This window comes from Pituophis catenifer, unplaced genomic scaffold (assembly GCF_029215685.1).
Source record: "Pituophis catenifer annectens isolate HBS135680 unplaced genomic scaffold, rPitCat1.0.hap2 SCAF_7, whole genome shotgun sequence".
Classification (NCBI taxonomy): domain Eukaryota; kingdom Metazoa; phylum Chordata; class Lepidosauria; order Squamata; family Colubridae; genus Pituophis; species Pituophis catenifer.
In genome coordinates this window covers 75,830,208-75,851,670 of record NW_027256887.1, presented here as the reverse complement: position 1 = coordinate 75,851,670, position 21,463 = coordinate 75,830,208, and the positions used below count along the sequence as shown (strand labels likewise).

Below are 21,463 nucleotides of genomic sequence, written 5' to 3'. Positions count from 1 at the left end.
CCAGTGTCCCTGATGTAGGGTTGCACTGGGTATTGTAAAAAATTAAAATTGGAAAATTGAATCCTGCTGCTTGAAAGAAGTTGTCTTTGGGCAGCCCTTCATGGTATTTCCATCTATTTGGCCTTTTTCTCAAGAAAGACAGTAGTTGGATGGTTAGACACCATTTTCCAAATGAGCGAAGCAGCTTTCAACTCAAGGTTTCAACCCGCTGGGTACCACAATTAGATGGTGCATGAAACATTTATTGAGCAGTGTTTTGTGATGCCGATATGGCTGATAAGACAGATTTTATAACTTTGCTGTGTGCTTTCTGAATCTAGCCAATTGTCAGTTAATAACACACAATTAAACAAACCATAGCATAGCCTATTGTGTGAACATAGTCACAACATACAGAAGTCACTGTTCAAATTATTCCTGCCACCAGCCGAGATGCTTCAATATCTGGAAGTTGCACTCGATAACAACGGGAGTTGGTTTACGAGTTGTCCATCCCTTCTCTAAAATGGAGATACAGCACCTGGAGTTGAACCCAGAACAATATTTCTTGAAATATTTTCTGCACTTGACAATGTTGCTGTAGGACTTAGACCTGGGATATTGTCTTATATTCCATAATTACTTATTTTATGTTTATTTAATAAAGTATATATTAAAGTATAACTTCATTATATGTGTTATCATTGAAAGATGAACAAGGCGAGTTGTTTCAGGAGGACAAACTAAGGACAATCAAACACAACCATACATTTTTCATTGAGAAATCTGTATTTATAAACGGAACAGAATTCTTTGTTTCAAAAGGATTCAAACTAATCCAATCACGGACGATATAAAATTTTCATGGAGAAACCTGTATTTATAAACTAATCAGGATTCATTCTTTCTTGAAAGAAAAAGTTAAGTCACATTTAAGGCACACATTTCAGAGATGCAGAATTTAAAAACCCAAACCACACCTTAGATATTCATGTAAAAGGAGAAGGTAGGCTCGAAAAAGAAATCACAGCAGAACAATAAGTCTATTCAGAAATAGATTAACAGTCACATTCTTGTCTCTCTCTACTGATGTGATAGCAAAATTCAATCTTCATTCCTTCCTCTACTGTGCTGTTTGGGATTATCACAAAGGACGTCTAATAGAGCTGGTGGGCAGCAGACAGAGGAAGGCTGTATTGGAGAAATCTTTGTTGATGTATTGTTAAACGATAATTCTTTTTTTTTAAAGTCCAAGTTGAATTATGGGTCAGACTTGGTGGACATCTTTGAGCAGGGGTGTCAAACATGCGGCCCCGGAGCCGAATGCGTCACACACTGGCCACACCTACCCGTTTTAGAAAAGGGGGGAAAAGTCACGATATGTCAAGCGACGACAACGTGATGCTGCGAGTTTGACACTCCTGCCCTTGAATTTGTTAGTTTTTTACATAGTTATTTTGCTATACATATTGCCATAAACTAAGTCTCTCTTTTCTGGGAGAAAAACCTCAATGGCTTAATTCCTGTATCTATCCAAGCAACACGAGGAAGTGTTAACTTTATGCCTTTACGATCTTTCCTTCGCACACTATTTTTACCCAGCAATGATGCTCAGGCTTGAAATAGTGATGTGGTTATTGCATTTATTTATCAATCATTTCTATCCCACCACAATCAAATTATTCACAGCAGCTTCATTATTCAATCCAGACTCTATCTTGGAGTGTTTAAACATCTAATTCCTAAATGCTACTGTTGTGATACAGTATTTGCAACTCGCCTTAATGCCCAGAAGAATTAAATATCCTAATTGTGGTCCTTCCTAAGAGGTACTCATAAAGTTCTAAAAACCAAGGGACATAACTGGCAAACTTTCTGAGAGTCAGTGCTTTTTTTTCGTTCCTCTGCACAATACTTGAGTCAATTAGGAAAGAATGCTACATAATTCATACGTTATCAAAAATGTCTTGTTCTTTATAAATCACTATCAAGACTCCTTGATAAAAGCTAAAAGCAAAAACGAAGTTGTGTTATATCTCTTGGAAGTGTGAAGCTTATTTCCTTGTGGCAAAAGTTAAAGCTTTCTTCAATTTCCCTAATCAGGACATAAATCTTTTCCAGAGTACAGTACAGCTAAACAATAATCGTACATCTTTTCCTGCTTCGTACAGCCAGGATACAGATTCCCAAATAACTCTTTCCTTGTACTTATGGGGTATTTCCTGAGAACAGGCACTTTTGCATTCCATGGTGACAGATAATCAGGTTTGATTTAAGCAGAACACTTGCTAGTCCCAGAAAAGCAGCTGGGACTATTTCTCCTAGGTATAGAAAAATCAACAAATCTGTATGAATGTCTTTTAGTTGGGATGGTTGTCTTCTCAATTATCAATTCCAGTGATTGAAAAAGTTAGGATCTTGCATCAAAACACAGATTAAAAAAAAACAATTTAAGAAGTTTAATAATTGCTTAATGCATTGTAAGCCGCCCTGAATCTCCGGAGAAGGGCGGCATATAAATCAAATTAAAAAAAAAATTGCTAGGAGGCCCTTGTTGACTGCGTCTAGCTGGCAGGAGCAAATGACCAGATGATCGAAAGCACATCGTATGACATTTAAAAGGGCAAATCTTCAACTGCTCTGTTGCATGGCCATTTTGACATTATTTGCTTCCCTCCAGACCAGAGGTCTCCAACCTTGGCAACTTTAAGACTTGTGGACTTCAACTCCTAGACTCCTAGCAAAGCTGGCTGAGGAGGTCTAGGAGTTGAAGTCCACAAGTCTTAAAGTTACCAAGGTTGGAGACCCCTGCTCCAGAAAATCTGGGGTACTTGGATGAGTTACCACGAGGAAATATCAGGGCCCTGGACTAGGAAATTGGGGGGGAAAAAAGCACCCCAGAAGAGGGCAAAGGAAAATAATTTTCATTTCTTTGCCCATACGTTCCTAGGTGGACTTGTCCCTGAAGTCACCAGAAGCTAAACTGGACTCAAGCATTTCATATTTCATAAGCAGATGTTCACCTACGTAATTCAATCAAGGATTCTGGAGAGGGAATTTTTTTTTTCCCCCAGGATGACATCCCTAAATCATGAGACAGCATATCTGTTTGTATCTGAACAAACTATCCGGTGATATTATTTGTTTCTTCAAGGTAGCAGTTTCCCTTTCCTCCTTTCCGAAACAAACTGATAGTGAAGACAAAACCCTCAACTTCATGCCCGAATGGAAAAAAAACCCCAGCACACAGTAACAACAAAACTGACGTGAACAAGTTAATAAAAATCACTGGGATAACAAAATTGCAAATATTAATATTTTGCAATAAAGACAACCTGAGAATCCCTCCCTAGTACGGCCACATGAAAGGGACTCGGAACAAAATCCTCCATAAGAACTTGTCAAGGGGAAGGAGATGTGGGATTTCTCCTGGAGAAATAATATGAGCAGATTCATTTTCTCCTTTAATTCCCTAATTTTTGAAGCAAGGGCTCTTACCACAGGCTAACAGGGAGCAGCAGATAGCCGTCTTCTTAGACTAAGACAGAGGACATAAGGTTTGCAAAGACTTACCCACTGAGTTGGAAAGAATCAAAATCTACAATTTCCTGATGATTGATGGAATTGACTATGTGGGCTGACTTTAGCTTGAAGACTGTTAAGAGCTCGGTTTCTTAAAAAGGCAAGGGTTTTTTTTTTGGCTTTAGGCTCACATCAATGTTTCTCAACCGTGGCAATCTGAAGATGTGTGGACTTCAACTCCCAGAATTCCCCAGCCAGCATTGCTGGCTGGGGAATTCTGGGAGTTGAAGTCCGCACATCTTCAAGCTGCCAAGGTTGAGAAACAGTGACATAGTTTCTATTCACATTCACACTTGAATTAAAACAGGATAGACTCCATTTCCTTTCTAAAAGGCTCTGTTGAATCAGGCTGCTTGTCTCAATTACTGTGATCATTGCTGTAAAGTCAAGGCGGCCATTTGTGGGACTCTATGAAATTAATTGTCATTGTTTGATTTATGTATGTGCATTTACACATTTATATACATATGCACACCAGTAGTGGGTTTCAATTTTTTTTACTACCGGTTCTGTGGGTGAAGCTTGGTGGGCGTGGCATGGCTTGGTGGGCGTGGCTTGGTGGGCATGGCAGTGGAAGGATACTGTAAAATCTTCATTCCCTCCCCAATCCAGGGGAAGGTTACTGCAAAATCCCCATTTCCTCCTGATCAGCTGGGACTTGGGAGGCAGAGAATAGATGGGGGTAGGGCCAGTCAGAGATGGTATTTACCAGTTCTCCGAACTACTCAAAATTTCTGCTACCAGTTCTCCGGAACTGATCAGAACCTGTTGAAACCCGCCTCTGATGTACACGCATGCATATAAATGCTGGGTTACCCCCGGTTTGGACTGGTTCGCAAGAACCGGTAGTAAAACCAGCAGGAGGCCCTGCCCACCATCCCAGATGTCATCATCGGTGATCTGCACATGCGCAGAAGCTTCCCGTTGCGAACCGGTAGTAAAGGTAAGTAGAACCACTCCTGATGCATATACTCCTCAGTTAGGACGTTGTGCTCTTAATCTAAGGCAGTGTTTCTCACGCTTCAGAACTTTAAGAAGTGTGGACTTCAACTCCCAAAATTCCCTATCCATTATGCTGATTGGTGAATTTTGGGAGTTGAAGTCCACACCTCTTAAAGTCACTAAGATTGAAAAACACTGATCTAAGGTGATCATAAACTTTTCAGATAGGGACTCCACATTCAGCCTCATATAAAATTTGCCATCAGGAAATTGACTGACTGGCTTCCTTTTCTTACATGGATGCAAACCACTTTTCTGTTTGAAAACTCAATCCCAAGGTATAACTTATTAAATAATTTTACAAACAATAGTATCTTGCCCTTCAAAAAAAATTCTCTTAGAATGCTTTATAATACATTAAAATAAAAAAACTGAAATCAACTAAAAATAGTAAGAATGCACAATAAATTAAAAAAAAAGTATATTAAAGCCATTGAAGTCTATGGATCTTGCTTCTTAGTACTGATGTCTGGGACTGAAGTGTCAGTCAATCTCCTAAGTATTAACAGAGGGAATTCAAAGAAGAGCAGGCAGTTTCAGAGTCATATTCCTATTTGCAGTATCACACCTATGATTATCATGATTAACCCATGTGTCTGCCAAAAATAATTTCAGATCCCAGCAAGATTTCAGATGCAGTTTGATTATCAGTCCACCAAATAACCTGTTGATTGGGACAAAAAAATAGATGTTTTTTTGTAGTCCTGAGTAGAATATAAGAATACAAAAAAAGAAAAAGAAAAAATAAAGTATGAAGAGAAATTCCTTAATATATCTTGCATTCTATGCAAAGATCAAAGAATTGATTGACTTTAATCCAAAGGCATCAATTTTAATTTTTTTTTTTTTATTGTTAAATTTCCTCAAAAAAAGAGACCATTGTCTTTAAAAAGAGGGTATAATCCTCTTGTAACACGCTATGTAAGGCATTTCAATTCTGGCACCTTTCTGTTCGTAGTCATTCACAATATTATTTTGTTTTTTGGTGATAGACAATTTGTCCTTCAAACATTGTAGATCCTTCAGGATTTTAAACATCATGGAAGCCTCTGTTAATCATTTACTGATCCATTTGTTTTTCAACACCATTGCTTTTTTAAAAGTTTTGCTATGAATGAATTGAAAGCACTCTGTTTTTTTTTAAAAAAAATCCATACAAAGAAGGCACCATAAAGAGACTCTTCAGTGAGTGAAGACTGTGATTTGCTGGTGAGAACATTTTTCACACTCTGAAAATCAACTATTTGGACAGAAGATTGTGGAAAACAGGATCATTCTCTTGCTAGTTCTTTCCAGTGGTTAAATGAAAAACTCCCCATTTTGTCTTTTTTGTTTGTTTGTTTGCTTTGCTTCAGCATCAAAATTTGTGCTGTGATCGCCGTGGAAAATAGAAGGAGTGTCTTCTTAGCGATGTGTCCAGACAAAATGCAAAATGAGATTCAGAAGTGGAAAGATGTGTCAGATCTTCACCACACGTCGATTCCACATGCCCCTCCTGGAATGGTAGTGGTGGAGGAAATTCCTGATATAAAGTCGGTCTACCTCCAGGCCTGCCTGAAATACCCTGTAAGAGAAGGTGGAGGAAATTTCAATATTGATTTATCAAATTTATATAGCATCCCATCTCCTGACAAGTGATTTTGGATGATGCGCAATGACGTAAGAATACAATCGGCATCATTTCTGACCTACTGTTTACAGTTAGTCCTCAACTTAGTATTTATTTATTTATTTATTTATTTATTTATTTATTTATTTATTTATTTATTTATTTATTTATTATATTTCTATACCGCCTTTCTCCTGTAGGACTCAAGGCGGTGTACAGTCAAGAAAAATATAGATACACAAACATCATAAAATTGCTAATTAAAATTATTATTATAACATAGTCCCAATTAAATAGAACCCAAAATTAGATAACATCTTAAAAACATTCACATGTTCATATGTTCAGCCCCGCCTGTTGGAACATCAGGGTTTTGAGGGCACGGCGGAAAGCACAGAGATCAGGGATATTTCGTATCTAAGGGGGCAGTTCATTCCAAAGGGTTGGAGCCCTCACAGAGAAGGCCCTCCCCCTGGGAGTCGCCAGTCGGCATAATTTGACTGACGGTACCCTGAGTAGTCCCTCCCTGTGAGAACGAACTGGTCGGTGGGAGGCTATTGGTGGCAAAAGACGGTCTCGTAGGTACCCAGGTCCTAAGCCATGGAGCGCCTTAAAGGTGATGACTAACACCTTGAATCACAATTGGGACCAGAATTTGAATTTCCAAGCAAGGCAATTGTTACATGAATCGTGCTTGATTTGATGACATTGTTTGCCATTGTTGTTAAGGGAATCATGTGGTCGTTAAGCCAACCCAACCTCTCCCAATCACTTTGCTTGTCAAAAGGTCATAAAATGGTGATCACATGAGCCGGGGATGCTTATAAATTATTATAAATATTTATGATATTTATAAATACATGCCTATTGGCAAGTGCCTCAATTCTGATCACATGACCATGGGGATATTACAATGGTTGTAAGAGCGAGGATTCATTGTGACTTTTTCCAGTGCTATTTTAACCTTGAATAGTCGCTAAAAAATAGTTTATACATTGAGGACTGCCTGTATAGATCTTGGGTGCTAACAGTTACACTGTAAACTGTCATGTGATTTGTTTGTTTTGGGTTTAAACATAGCTACTTTGGATGGCAAACAATGATTTATAGTGTTTGCTTTACATGTGAGTCCAGCCACAATGATCTCTCCTATAAAACCAGTACTGGGTTCCACTTATCTTCGCTACTGGTTCAGAACTGTGACTGCGCATGGCCCTTCTGTGCATGCGCAGAACCTTCTGTGCATACGCAAAGCGTCCGTAATGACGTCTGGGTGGATGGGCAGAGCCTCCTGCCACTGCCACTACTGATTCGCCCGAACCGGGGTGAACCAGTAGAAACCCACCACTGTATAAAACGCATTTAACAGCCATTCTATCTTTGCTTTGATGCTAAAATATGAGACAACTTTGCCTTGGCCAAATGCCTCTCATCCTGAGTTGTCTCAGATTCTTATGCCAGGACCTACTGCCTTAAGAATGTTCCTCTCAGTGACACACAACTGAGTTCTATCATGTGATAACAAAATAGGTAAGTTATCCTTGCTCCTCCTTCTCTTTTAAAATTTGGAGATTCTTTGCTTTTTGCTTCTTAGAATTAATATACATTTTAAAATGCAAGAAAGAAAGCATTCTGAGCAAGGTTGTGTGAAAAATTGTTAAAATCAGCTCCAAGGGCTATGGGGAACCGGTTCAGTGACGTCATATCGTCACCGCTACCAGCTTGGCAGAACCGGGCAGAACCGGGAGGAACCCACCACTGCCTTACTCCCAAGTCTTTAGCTGTCCCCTTCGTCTGGCAACTCTGCACATGCACACACTGGGAACAGGCTCCAGCTGTTCGTCTGCTTCACTGATGTCTGACTCCAAAGGCAGCTGATAACTGGCATACGGCTTTGGCCCCATCTCTGCCTCCGACGCAGAGCCGACATCAGAGCCTTCCCCAGACTCCAGGACGGCCCCTGTTCCTCCCCAACCTCCCCACTGTCTGAATCTGCTGCCTGATCCACTGGCTGCTGGTGGGCCATAACAACAACCATGGCACAAAGTTCATAAAATTTGGTGTGACTCACTTAACATCAGAAATACTAATCTCAATTCTGGTTATAAGTCAGGTACTACCTAGATACAATTCCTCTCTTGGGAATGGCCATTGGCTGGACTATTTTCAAAGATAGCTACCAAATTCTTACTGACCTGTCCAAGAGTTCCCAGTCCTCTCCTCCCCATTTGTCATGGAACTCTTCCGTGTTCATTCCGCCGATACGAGCCAAATCAGATTTATATATGCCCAGGAGACCAAAACCATTAACTTCCCAGTAACCTATAAAAGAAAAATCCTAATCGTTATCAGCCATATTTTTTTTTTCAAAAATAAAGTCCCCAGACCATCCATGACATCTATATGCATAGGCATGAAGAAGATTTAATTGGCTTGCAAACTTCAAACTCCAAGGGCTAGCAGCATCAGCAAGGAAATCTAACACTATAGCAAGCAATGGGAACAGATCTAAAATTGAAGACATAAAATCCTAATGAGATGCAATTGCTCTTTCACTGAAATTTTATCCCTTGGTGTTTTTCCACAGTAGCAAAATATTTTGAAACCTACCACTGTTTGAAGTCCACAAGTCTTAAAGCTGCCAAGTTTGGGGACCCCTGACCTAAGGTCACTCAGTTGGCTTTCATGCCTAAGGCAGGACCAAAATCACGATCTCATGCTTTCTAGCCTGGTGCCTTCACCATTAGACCAAACTGGCTCTCTTACTGGTGAAGGTAAAGCCATACTCAGTTAAAGTAAACAGAATAAAACATTCCCCATTATCTGAAGAAAGCAGTTATTCCACAAGTATAGAGAAATTAGCTATGATTAAATTATTTTTTAAAAAGACACTACACAAAATATTATCTGCTATTGAACTGTCACTTGCCCATAACCAACCCCTTACCATCTGGCTGTTGTGAAGTTGCACCACACGACAGTCTCATAACTATGGGTGCAAAGGCCATTTTCCCTTCCACGCAGTGCTTCCGAACAGAGTCAATGAACCCTGCTGGGAAATGGATGTGCAAATCACAAAGAAAAATGATGCTGTGGGAATCCTGTAGGCAAAGATATAGAGCTGTTAATTTCGCTACTTCCTAAGTTATTGGGCTTGTCTCCACAGACTCTTTTGCCCCAGACCTAAGGGTGGCCCCTTAACTTTTATAGAAGACAAATCCTGGTACCATCCTCTTGTCATCAGCCTGCTGCTGAGGCAGGCTGAAGCCAGATCAAAGGGATCCAACAAAACACAACAAAATATCCAATGCTGTATGAAGGAAGAGTCTGAAGCAGTGGTGAAATGTAAAATTGGTTACTACCGGTTCTGTGGGCGTGGCTTGGTGATGGTGGGGGGGTAATGTGACTGGGTAGGCATGGCCAACTTTTTTTTTTTTTTTAACTTTTAAAAGCATTTTTTCTACAACCTCTTCGGCCGAAGAGGTTGTAAAAAAAAAATGCTTTTAAAAGCCTCTGACGATCAGGCAACTCAGCTGGGATTGTGAGAGGCTTTTAAAAGCATTTTTTTTACAACCTCTTCAGCCAAAGAGGTTGTAGAAAAAATGCTTTTAAAAGCCTCTGATGATCCCAGCTGAGCCGCGCGATCATCAGAGGCTTTTTTTTTTACTTTTAAAGGCATTTTTTTCAGCTGAAGGGGTTGTAGAAAAAATGCTTTAAAAAAAAAAGCCTCTGATGATTGCACGGCTCAGCTGGGCATGGGGGGGGGCAGGGATTTTTGCTACCGGTTCTCCAAACCACCCGCCTCCATCACTACCGGATCGGGCAATCTGGTCCGAACTGGGAGCATTTCACCCCTGCTCTGAAGGCTGAGTTAGACTTCTCCATCACTGCACATCACTGAACCACCGTTCAGAGATGGTTGCATAGCTGTTGCATTCATATTTCTGTAAATGTTAATGTTCTGGCCAAGGGACACTCAAACTGCAAAGCACCAAGAGGAAGTAGGATCAACCAATTAGCATGCAGGACGTGTGCAGATTGGGATTTGAGAGGTGTGTGCATCGGCCTGTTTTATACAAAAACATAGCCAGAGAAACAAGGGACTCCATCCATCTTAAACCCAAAGCTTGGGAGAACCTCCAGAGCTTCAAAGCTTGATGGAATACCAATAAGGTGGTAGTCACATGGTTTTCAGTGGGAGATCAGTGACAGAGAAGGCGTGCTTCCTGGGATCCTATAAATAGCACTGTTTCATCAAAGAGACCTAAAGAACACCAGTTGTGCCAATGTGTACCAGCCAGGCAGAAACTATGGGAGATAGTCCCTCAGATAACCTGGCATGTGCCCGATTGAGCTTTATAAGTGATGCGCCTGGAAGCAAACTAACAGTTAATGCAGCTTGTGAAGCAGAGGTGCCAATACAGCTGAGTCATCTTATTTGGAAATCATTGTGCTAAGGTGATTATCTTTAAATGCCTTTTCCTTATAGTTGTAGCCATATAACAGTCTACATTACAAAACTCTTACCACTCACCTTGACTTTGTCTATGCCAGCCTGCAGACCTTTAGACCTCTCAAAATTCCCAGACAATCGCAAATATTGGTAGCTGGAGAGAAGTGAGAGAAAATGGAAGTTATAATCGTGACAGAGTGAGCTGTGCAAGTTCTTGCAATCCTTTCTCAAATCTGTTATAAATCACCGTCTGTTTTAAAATAAAACTTATTTATTTATTTATTTATTTATTTATTTATTTATTTATTTATTTATAAATTTCTATACCACCCTTCTCCCTGAGGACTTAGGGCGGTGTACAGCCAAAATTAAAAAACATGCAGTACAAATATTAAAAACAATTAAAAGATATATAAATTTGGCCCAATTAAAACTCACTACCAATTTAAAACATTTAAAAATTTCTTCTTAAGCCAGCCCGGCTTGCTTGAAAAAATGAGTTTTAAGGGCACGACGGAAGGCACTGAGGTCTTGGATTCTCCTTATCTCTGGGGGCAGCTGATTCCAGAGGGTAGGTGCCCCCACAGAGAAGGCCCTCCCCCTGGGGGTCACCAGCCTACACTGTTTGGCTGATGGCACCCCGAGGAGGCCCTCTCTGTGGGAGCGCACGGGTCGATGGGAGGTTGTCGGTAGCAGCAGGCGGTCTCGAAGATAGCTAGGCCCTAACTGTTTCTTAATTTCAGTCTTCCATCCATAAAATTAAAAATCTGAAAGTAGGGTTGTGACCAGGAGTGGGTTCTACTTACCTTTACCACCGGTTCACAATGGGATCACGTGGGTGCACTCCGTTCGCTTGTGAGCGTGCCTTGCTTCTGCGCATGCGCAGAAGCTTCTGCGCATGTGCAGATTGCTGATGACAACATCCGGGGCGGTGGGCAGGGCCTTCCGCCAGTTCTACTACCGGTTCTTGCGAACCAGTCCAAACTGGGGGCAACCCACCACTGGTTGTGACTTGTCATTCCTACAAGCAAGAGGATGTAGTACTGGCAAGGTAAATTTGCTGCACCTCACTCAGGGGTGGGATTCTACCAGTTTGGACCAGTTTGGGAGAACCGGTAGCTCCAACCATCAGCTGGGAGTGAACTGGTTTGCTCCGACGATCAGACGCCCGCCCCTGTGCTTTACTGACCTATATCTTCTCAGCTGATTTGCACGGCAGAGTGGATTGCCACGCCTCAGTTGTGTTACTCCCCAGCAATAATGCAGAAGGTAAGTTTTCGTAAAACTGCAAAGCGCGCAATCGCCAAACTGGTATATAAACCGGCAGGATCCCACCACTGACCTCACTGTGAGTAAATACAGCAAGTGAAATGTTACAAGTGAAAGGAGCCAATTATAGGTAGAATTAACTGGATGACTCAGATGAAGACTTTAGGACAAAGGTAAGTGTTTGTTTTTTCTTTCAATCATCAACAATTTATAACATGGTTAAGCCTAAACTCCTAATAGATATGGTGGGATTTCACTGAACATCTCTCTGATCTTGTAAAAACTCATGTAAGACTAAGCATGTTTCAAGATTTGGCATTCTCAAGAAATACTCAATCATTTTTTGGTGACTTGGCTTTTCAAACAAATAGGCTGAGACTGATTCCGGGCTTTATTATTTACTACTAATTAATTATTTGGATTAAATTATGATTTTATTGTACTTGTTTCTTAACTTGTGTTCGCCGCCCTGAGTCCTTCGGGAGAATGGTGGCATATAAATACATGTAATAAATAATAAATAAATAAATTTTTGGAGATGATTCTAAATGCTGAGTTAATCATGCATAAATCTAGAATTGAGGGTGTCCTTATTTTGAATTCAACAAGAAACTCCAAACTGGTTAGTGAACTAATCCAGTGCTCCAGAATGGAAATGGGTGATAAAAGAGAAATTCATAGCCTTAGAAGTCAGTGGAACTTCTTTCACTAATAAATTTCATTACGGCATCCACTCTTTATAGGCTTGCTATAGGGTGACTTCGGTTTCTATTTGAAAATATGTTTCCTGAAGGAAATAGATCCTTACCTACGCAAGGTGGACTGTTTCAGAGCTTTTTCTACATCCATGTCATCACTGCTGTAGTCTACGATGATGACATTGAAATAGGGGTCCTTAGTAATCCTAAAGAGCTCTTCCATGTCAAGAATGAACTGTTTCACCCAGCGGGCCTGATTTTTCACTGATTGAGAGAAGAAGGAAAAGAAGGGAATCAAAGCAAGATCAGCATTAAGATTGAACCGAGCTGCCCCAAATACAAGATTAGGCACAAGGCTTAGTGCCAGATTAAATATTTTATACACATAGTCCTTGATTTACAACCTATCGTTTGGTGATCACTTGAAGTTACAGTGGTAGCAAAAGAAGAGACTTATGACCATTTGTAACACTTACGATGGTTGCAGGATCTCCACAGTCATGAGATGAAAATTCAGACACTTGGCAACTGTATTTATGACGGTTGCAGTGTCCCAAAGTCACATGGTCCCCTTTTGTGATCTTTTGACCAGAAAAGTCAATGGGGGAAGCCAGATTCACTTTACAAGTGTGTTGCTAACTCAACAACTGCAATGATTCAGTTAACAACGATGGCAAGAAAAGTCGTAAAACGGGACAAAACTCATTAAACAACAGTCTCGCTAAGCAGCAGAAATTTTGGGCTCAATCGTGGTCCTAATTCAAGGACTACTTGTATGTATAACACAGTACTTGCAGCTCCTGTTAAATCAGTAGGTGGGAATCATGGTCCAGTGGAGCTGTGCTCAACATCAGCTAATGTGCCAGTTGTGACCTCACTTGAGACTTAAAAAAAACCTGACACTGCCTCACACTTTCATTAAAGGCCTGGGGGCCGGATCCAGCCCGTGGGGTGCTTAGTCCAGCTGCCCTGGAAACAGCAAAGGACCGGCCCACGGTGCCTCTGCCAGCAAAAATAGAGCTCGGGAGGGCAGCCCTCCCAAGCTCCATTTTCGCTGGCAGAAGGTTGCAGGGCGCTGTCGCAGGTGAAAACGGAGCTCGGGAGCCCGTTTTCACTGGCAGAGTGTTCGAGCCACCACAGCCACCCCCAACACGAGTGACGTCGAGCTGGCCACGCCCATCCCGGCCCCCTGAGTTCAAACACAACTCTGATGCAGCCCTCAATGAAATTGAGTTTGACACCCCTGGGCTAAAGCATCAGACCTTACATGGGATGCTTTAAAGGCCACCTGGAAATTTAGGTTGGTGCAAAATGCATTGCCTTGGAAATGTTGCTTTTCAGTCAGTGGGTCAGCCTCTGGAATTACCTCCCCCTCAGAGGTCTGGGTGATATTGTAATCTGGCCAAAACTGAAAAAAATATTTTCAAAGTTCTTCGGGATGCAATGTGAGGTCGTCTGTTATCAAGTTTTAAATGTATTTTCTGCATATTTTTAGTGCGACAAATAGTCAGATACCAAGTGTCCAAATATTAGGATCGCTCAGTACTAATATTTAAAGTTTAAAGAGCCATGGTGGCGCAGTGGTTAAAATATAGTATTGCAGAGTTAATTCACTGCTCACTCCAGGAGTTCGGATCTCACTAGGCTCAAGATTGACTCAGCCTTCCATCCTTCCGAGATGGGTAATGAAGACCCAGACTGTTGGGGGCAATAGGCTGATTCTGTAAACCTCTTAGACAGGGTTGTAAAAGCACTATGAAGTGGTATATAAGTCTAAGTGCTATTAATATTTGCCCTATATCATTTGAAAGAGAATTCTGAGTACGAGATGTATAACTTTGAAAAAACAGGAAAGAGAGAGCAGCATTTACAAGAGTAACTGGAGTTGCCGAATGTAAATCTAACATAAATCCTGATGACTTAAATCTAGGAACAAATTGTGGCAGAGGCCTTTCATTCTCTTATTTTGAACAGCTAATTAAATCTAATTCTAATAGAAGAGAATATCTGTAGCTCAGGGTTGAACTGTGGGATCCTTGGTGCTGTCTGAGTCACCGAGCATCAATTATTCCATAAATATAATTCTTCCTGGTTAAAGGGAGGACCTCCAAGTCTATTGTTATTCTAGCAATACACACACCATTCCGTTCACTTAAAAGATATCAATTCTGTCCCATTACCGGGCACTATAAAGTGGACAACCGCACGGTGGTTCCATAAGAAGTTTAACGGCCAGCAGAGCACAAGCTCATCCTTGCTGGTCATCAGGTGACGTTGGTTGCCCCTCGCCAACTCCTTCATATTGGCTTCCTCCTCTCTGCTGCTGACGCCTTGCCAGCCACGTGCGTAGACATATTCTGAGAAACGGACTCGGCGTTCTCCCTGCTCCAACAGTTCCAGCTCCAGAAAGTAACGGCTGCCCCTTAGGTAGTCTTGACGCTTCTCCACATTCAAGATGCGCTCTAACTGGAACCGCCTGGAAATGGGAGCACTCTAGTTTAGATTTTGGGGTTAGGGCTGGAGCCCACCAAGCATAGCTCCACTGCCCTGATGCTCAGCAAAGATCTTCCATGTATTTTCTGCTTGATTTAGTTCAGTTTGGACTGCTAAAGATCTTTCAGATATCCTTAAGACCCCCATTATATTATCTTTTCTAAATATCTACTCTGTTTCCCCAAAAATAAGACATCCCCTGATAATAAGCCCAATCGGGCTTTTGAGCGAATGCACTAAAATAAGCCCCCCCCTGAAAATAAGCCCTCCCCAAAATTATTTAAACGCATGCTCAGCCGGTCCCCACCATTTCCTCTGGTTTCCTCCATGTGCCCCAAAATAATAAGACCTCTTTGAAAATAAAGCCAAGTGCTTATTTCGGGGATCAAAAAAATAAAAGACAGGGTCTTATTTTCGGGGAAACACGGTATTGTTGTTTTCTACCCACTTTAGGGAATATCATCATGCAGCAGGTAAAAACATGCACTGGGTTTGTTAAAATGGGGCATCTGCTATAACTTTTTATTTGCTTTGGCATTCAGCATCCCATGATTCGACTATTGTCTATTGACTATTAGACAATATTGACTAATATTCAGAGGTGGGATTCAGCCGGTTCTGTCCGATTCGGGCGAACCGGTAGTGGAGATGGCAGGAGGCTCCGCCCACCTGCACGGATGTAATGCGTGAGCGCTCACATATATGAACCGGTAGAACCGGTAGGGAAGGTAAGTGAATCCCACCTCTGCTAATATTGACTAATATTCGACAATTATTTGACTAATCCATGTAAGCAAATTATTCTTGGCCTTTTGCTTATGTGGATTAAAGAAGAAAAAGGATAAGGCAATTTTAATGCCTCGGCTGATTGCACAGACCTAAATCCTGAAAGAAGTGCAGCTGTTTACGTTATTCTCTTAGAACACTTCATTTTATCAGCAGAACAATTGCAATGATCTGTGAGGAGGACCTTGGGAGAAAGGGAAAAGGAAAGTTGCCGAGGGAACAAGTCAAATAAGAGAGGGCATAGCCTTCAGTTGCAAACTGGGTGGAGAAAGCAGCTCAGAAAGGACCCTCTCTAGCTTCTCAGGCTGTAAAGACATGGCAGGAGATCTGTTCTTTCAGACTTGCAAGATTTCTGTTAATGTAGACTTACAATAATTAGCTCATCTGGCCATGCTTTCTGACTGGTCTACCTGGGGAGGCTGACAGTGGTTTTTAAACCACAATTAATACATTTAGCATATACAGGTAGTCCTCAACTTACAATGGTTCGTTTAGTGACCATTCTATCTTACAACGTCACTTAAAAAAAACGTGACTGTTTTTCACGGTTTTTATGACCACTGCTACATCCCCATGGCCACATGATCAAAATTCAGATGCTTGGCAATTGATTCCTATTTATGATGTTTGCAGTGTCCAGCGGTCAAGTGAACCGCTTTGGTGATACCTTCTGATAAGCAAAGTCAATTGGGAAACCAGTCTCACTTACTCATTTACCAGCTGCAGCGATTCACTTAACAACTGTGGCGAGAAAAGAAATTTAGCAACAGAAATTTTGGCTCAAATTGTGGTCGTAAGTCAATGACTACCTGTGTACATCATCTCCCTGGGTGTGGTAAAACTGCATGCTTGTGAGAACCCTGTTTAACTGGAGGTATATCTTATTGGGTGCCTAGGACTGACCACTAGTAAGGCTTTGCACCCAAGATCAGCACCCTTGTTCCAGCTGCATATCGCTGCCTTGTCTACTTAGCAGTGCGATTTGGCTACACGATTTGAGATTTTCATTTGGGTAAATCTCTCAATGTATATGTATATGTATATGTATATGTATATGTATATGTATATGTATATGTATATGTATATGTATATGTATATGTATGTATGTATATGTATATATATATATGTGTGTGTGTGTGTTTATGCATATGTATATGTGTGTGTGTATGTATGTATGTATGTATATATATATATTAAGTGTTTTTCTGTTGAAGCCCCTGGTCTATCCCAATATGGGAGGGAGCATACTGCTTCCCTTTCGCCTTTCAGCTCCAATCAATATGGGAAGGAGCAGTATGCTCCCTCCCATATTGGGGTAGACCAGAGGCTTCGACAGAAAAACACTTAATCTCTCCCCTGGCTCAAGCTGATAAAGGGAGGAGAACTTGTGGCTCAGAGGTTAATACAATTGCTTAATATGCAGGCAGCCCAAGTTCGAATCCAAGTAAGGGTATGGCTAGCTGATGAGAGCTGAATAGCTTGTACATATAGAATACAAGCTGTTTAGAATTTCATTTTTCATGGGGGCCAGTGTGCTTACAGTAAAAAATGACAATAAAGGTTATCTTATCTTATCTTGGTCTGCCAACTAGAAATGTCTGAACAGTAGAAACAAAAGTAAAGCCCTCTTACTCTACATGCCTTACTTCCTAAGACTTTAATAAAACATCATCACACTGAGATCCGGAGTTACTCCTAACTACTTATTTAGGCTTCTATAGTGCATAATGAAATCCCATTTCACGTTGCGTACTACAGTTCTCAATCTGTAAAGATCAGAGCGGCTGCAAGTTCCCTTCCATCTTACCCTTTGGTCGTCTGGTTCAGTTTTTTAAGGAATACTTGAACAACCATTAAGGCTTCCTTCTCCTTTAAGAGCAGGTTCCCGGAAGTGTTACACTTCAAATCAATCCAGTCTGACCGTAAAACTTGGAAGTCTACATTGCTGGCCTTGAAAGTCTGCTTCCAATTCACTACTGGGTCATAGAGAAGAGGAGAAGGAACAAATACGTCATCTTCATCTTCTTCTTCTTCTTCCACTACTGTAACATGCTCTTCCTTTCGGGTTGCTTGGTGGGAAGAATCAGTCCTGACTTGCTGCTTGGAATCTAAATCCCTCGTGCCGATAATGACATTAGCGGCATCAGCGGCTTTATGTTGGGCTATGTAGGAGTCTACTTGATTAAGCCATTGGTCCTCATGCATAGGCTGTTCTCGGGGGGTTCCCTTGCCAGTTTCCTCTTCAACTTTTTGGGGGTCCCTTCCAGTTTTGATGGTATCCAATAACACTTTTTGGTTTCTGGTTGCATTGAAGCCTAACTGAGCTTGACTGGCTTCTCTTGTTGAATTCCCACGTTCCTTAGTCCCCTTGGGTTTTTTGTCAGTCTGCAAATCCTTGCCTCCTACTTTCCTTTTGGTTGTTGATCTGTGGACATTCCTGTCCTGATCGGGAAGGTTTGCACTGAATATCAGATGGGAGGTCTTTGGTGTAGAATAACTTTCTGCTTTGGTTTTATCTTTCTTCTCGTCTGTCTTCTGCCTTTTTTTGGTAACTGACAAGATAGTCCGATGTTTCTGAACGGAATTGGCAAAATCATTGCCGTGGTGATCAGCTGCCCCATGGTCTTTTTTGGTCTTTATCTCTGCTGGATCTCCATATTGAGGTTCACCAAAACTGTCCTCTACATAAGATGAAAGAAATTATAGTTACCAAATATCCATTTTTTTCTTGCTCTTATCTATATTCAGTACTCTAAGGCACTTAAATCATTGAAGATAAAACCTCTAAGTATATTACATAAATATCATCATACTGAAATAACAAATTGTACCAAAACCTAGGAGGAACAGATGGCCTACAAGGCTAAATTTAATAATATGTTTAACCATTGAGCTAGCTCTAACTTAACACTTCATGAATATGTTTTTAGATTCTTCAAATGTCTCTCATTTCATTGCTAGTTTGTATATTCTCTTCTGGTTCTACTAGCACTCACCTATTTTGGGTTGTACTTCATTGTATCTTCTAGTAGTTAGGTTTCACCAATAACATGTTATTTAAAAAGAAATAATAAAATTACACATCTTGTGTCTTGTTATTTTGTCTCCAAGTTTTGACTAAGCAACAAAGTTAACCTTCGTTGCTCACTTTCTTGCTTCAATTCAGTTGAAAGAGTTATTGTTTCTTAAGCTAAGAGATGCATAAAACTTTTCGAAGAGGGTTGTAGAAAGTAGGAGAGAACTATTGTTGTATTGAGTACAAAACTGAAGTGCTGCAAAAAGAACCCTGTGTTTCTCATTTGACTAGAGATAATGCGTCCCAAGTATCTACATTAAAGGTGCTGAAGGTAATCTACAAAAGCCTCCAGGGAACTTCCCCGCCTATCTATATACTCTCTATATAGCATGCAGGTAATCCTTGATTTATGACTGTTCATTTAAAGGCAGTTTAAAGGAGTGGTGCGGTGGCCTAGAGGTGGAGCTCTCACCTCACAATCAGAAGGCTGTGAGTTCGATCCTAGGTAAGGTAAAGGTTTCCCTTGTACATATGTGCTAGTCGTTCCCAACTCTAGGGGGCGGTGCTCATCTCCATTTCAAAACCGAAGAGCCAGTGCTGTCCAAAGACAACTCCATGGTCATGTGGTCAGCATGACTAAACGCCAAAGGCGCACGGAACGCTGTTACTTTCCCACTAAAGGTGGTCCCTATTTTTCTACTTGCATTTTTTACATGCTTTTGAACTGCTAGGTTGGCAGAAGCTAAGACAAGTAACGGGAGCTCACCCCATTACGTGGCACTAGGGATTCAAACCGCTGAACTGCTGACCTTTCGATCAACAAGCTCAGTGTCTTAGCCTCTGAGCCACCGCATCCCTCGATCCTAGATAGAGGCAGATATTTCTCTCTCTGGGCACACCGAGAATATTTCTGCTGAACAAAACTCCGCATTGGCGACAGGAAGGACATCCGACTATTAAAACACTCCGCTAGCTCCATTCAGTTGCCCAGACTCCACCCCGCAAGGGATTATGGGATCGATGAATGATGATTTAAAGACAGCTTAAAGATATGACAAGCTGATAAAAAGTGATTTATGGACTATTCTTAAAGTTACGACCATTGCAACAATCCCCCAATTTGAGTGCTTGGCAACTGACTTTCATTCATTATAGTTGCAGCATCTTGCAGTACAAAATTGCAATTTGTGACTTTCCCAGCCAGCGTCTGACAAGCAAAGTCAATTGAGGAAACTAAATTCACTTAATGACTGCATGATTCACTATGGTTTAATGACCATGGTAAAAATGGTCATAGAATTGGGTCCAGTCATATGATGACTCACTTGCCTGTACTCATATCAATAGCATTTAAAGTTTTGCTATACATACAGTATAAGTAAATGAAACTAATTCAGATATATATTTTTATTCTGGCTTCAGCAACTATTCTCAGGAAGGAAGTCCCTTAAAACCATAATGTCTCTCCATCCAGAAAATGTTCTACAGTTCAGAAAAACGATACCCTAATTTTCATTTACAAACTAGTTGTGCTAAAACTATATAATATATTCGATTTCACCCAATCTTTGATGGGATTTCACTTTTATTTTATTTTATTTTTTTGTAAATATTTTTTATTTATTTTTTCCAAATTTAAACATAAAACATAACTTTCAAGAGCAAAAATCTCGACCCGGTCATAGATGGTTACCACGCTTACATTCCTTTCACAAGCTCAATTCACAATTTCCATTACATCTTTTATAAATAAACAAAAAAGAAAAGAAGATAAAAAAGAAATTCAAAACTTAAAAAAAACCAATTTTAACTCAAATTTAACATTTTCATCTATATAAATCCGTTATATCTATCCAAAATTAGTTTCAAGTTCACTTTCACTCATTTTTACATCTGCATAACAATTCTAAACATATCTTTATTCTTCTTTACCTTATATCTTATACAAGTCATATCAAAATAATTTTTACAATATTCTAACCTCTTATTAAGTGTTTACCTTACAATTTTATCACCATTTATTCTTAATTTCAATTCAATACCACTCCATTTTTATTATATTTTATAAAACAACATTTGTCTAATTTTAATCCTTTGACCCTTATCCTCAAATCAGTTTACCTTAGTTTTTTTTCTCCCAGTTTACATATTACACAGATTTCTCACAAAGACATATTTTATTTACTCCAATTTCTAATATATTTTCCACTATATCTCCCTCTAATATTTAACTATCTCCCAGCTTATTCTATTTGATTAATTCTCAACTTGATCCCCTCCAAAACATCAACTTTTTAGTTAATTTCAGAATAGTTCCTCAATCTCCTCCAAGTCTCCTCCTATTTGTTTGGCTGTTTCCAGCATTTTGTGGGCTGATTTCCAGCATAGTCTCCTCCTTAACTCCCTCCATTGTTTGGCTGATTTCCAGCATAATCTCCTCTAATCTCCCTCCATTGTTTGGCTGGTGTCCAGCATAATTCCCTCCAGCACTCCTCCTATTTGTTTAGCTGATTTCCAGCACTTCTAATTAATTTCCAACGTATTTCCACCGAGTCTCAAACTCTTATCTAGTTTGG

The 21,463-nt window shown here is 40.4% G+C and overlaps 1 protein-coding gene across 1 annotated transcript in view; it reads right to left on the bottom strand.

Annotated features, from left to right (window-relative positions):
- Positions 1-6,021: 6,021 nt before the first annotated feature.
- The window catches only part of B4GALNT3 (beta-1,4-N-acetyl-galactosaminyltransferase 3), a 97,737-nt gene continuing 82,295 nt past the window's right edge, over positions 6,022-21,463 (bottom strand). Inside the window, exons 14-20 of the mRNA XM_070947247.1 lie at positions 17,679-18,567; positions 14,773-15,068; positions 12,703-12,856; positions 10,707-10,779; positions 9,120-9,273; positions 8,368-8,494; positions 6,022-6,127 (exon numbers count right to left, since the gene is read on the bottom strand). Coding sequence (XP_070803348.1) covers positions 6,022-6,127; positions 8,368-8,494; positions 9,120-9,273; positions 10,707-10,779; positions 12,703-12,856; positions 14,773-15,068; positions 17,679-18,567 — 1,799 coding nt within the window. The remainder of the gene's footprint in view (positions 6,128-8,367; positions 8,495-9,119; positions 9,274-10,706; positions 10,780-12,702; positions 12,857-14,772; positions 15,069-17,678; positions 18,568-21,463) is intronic.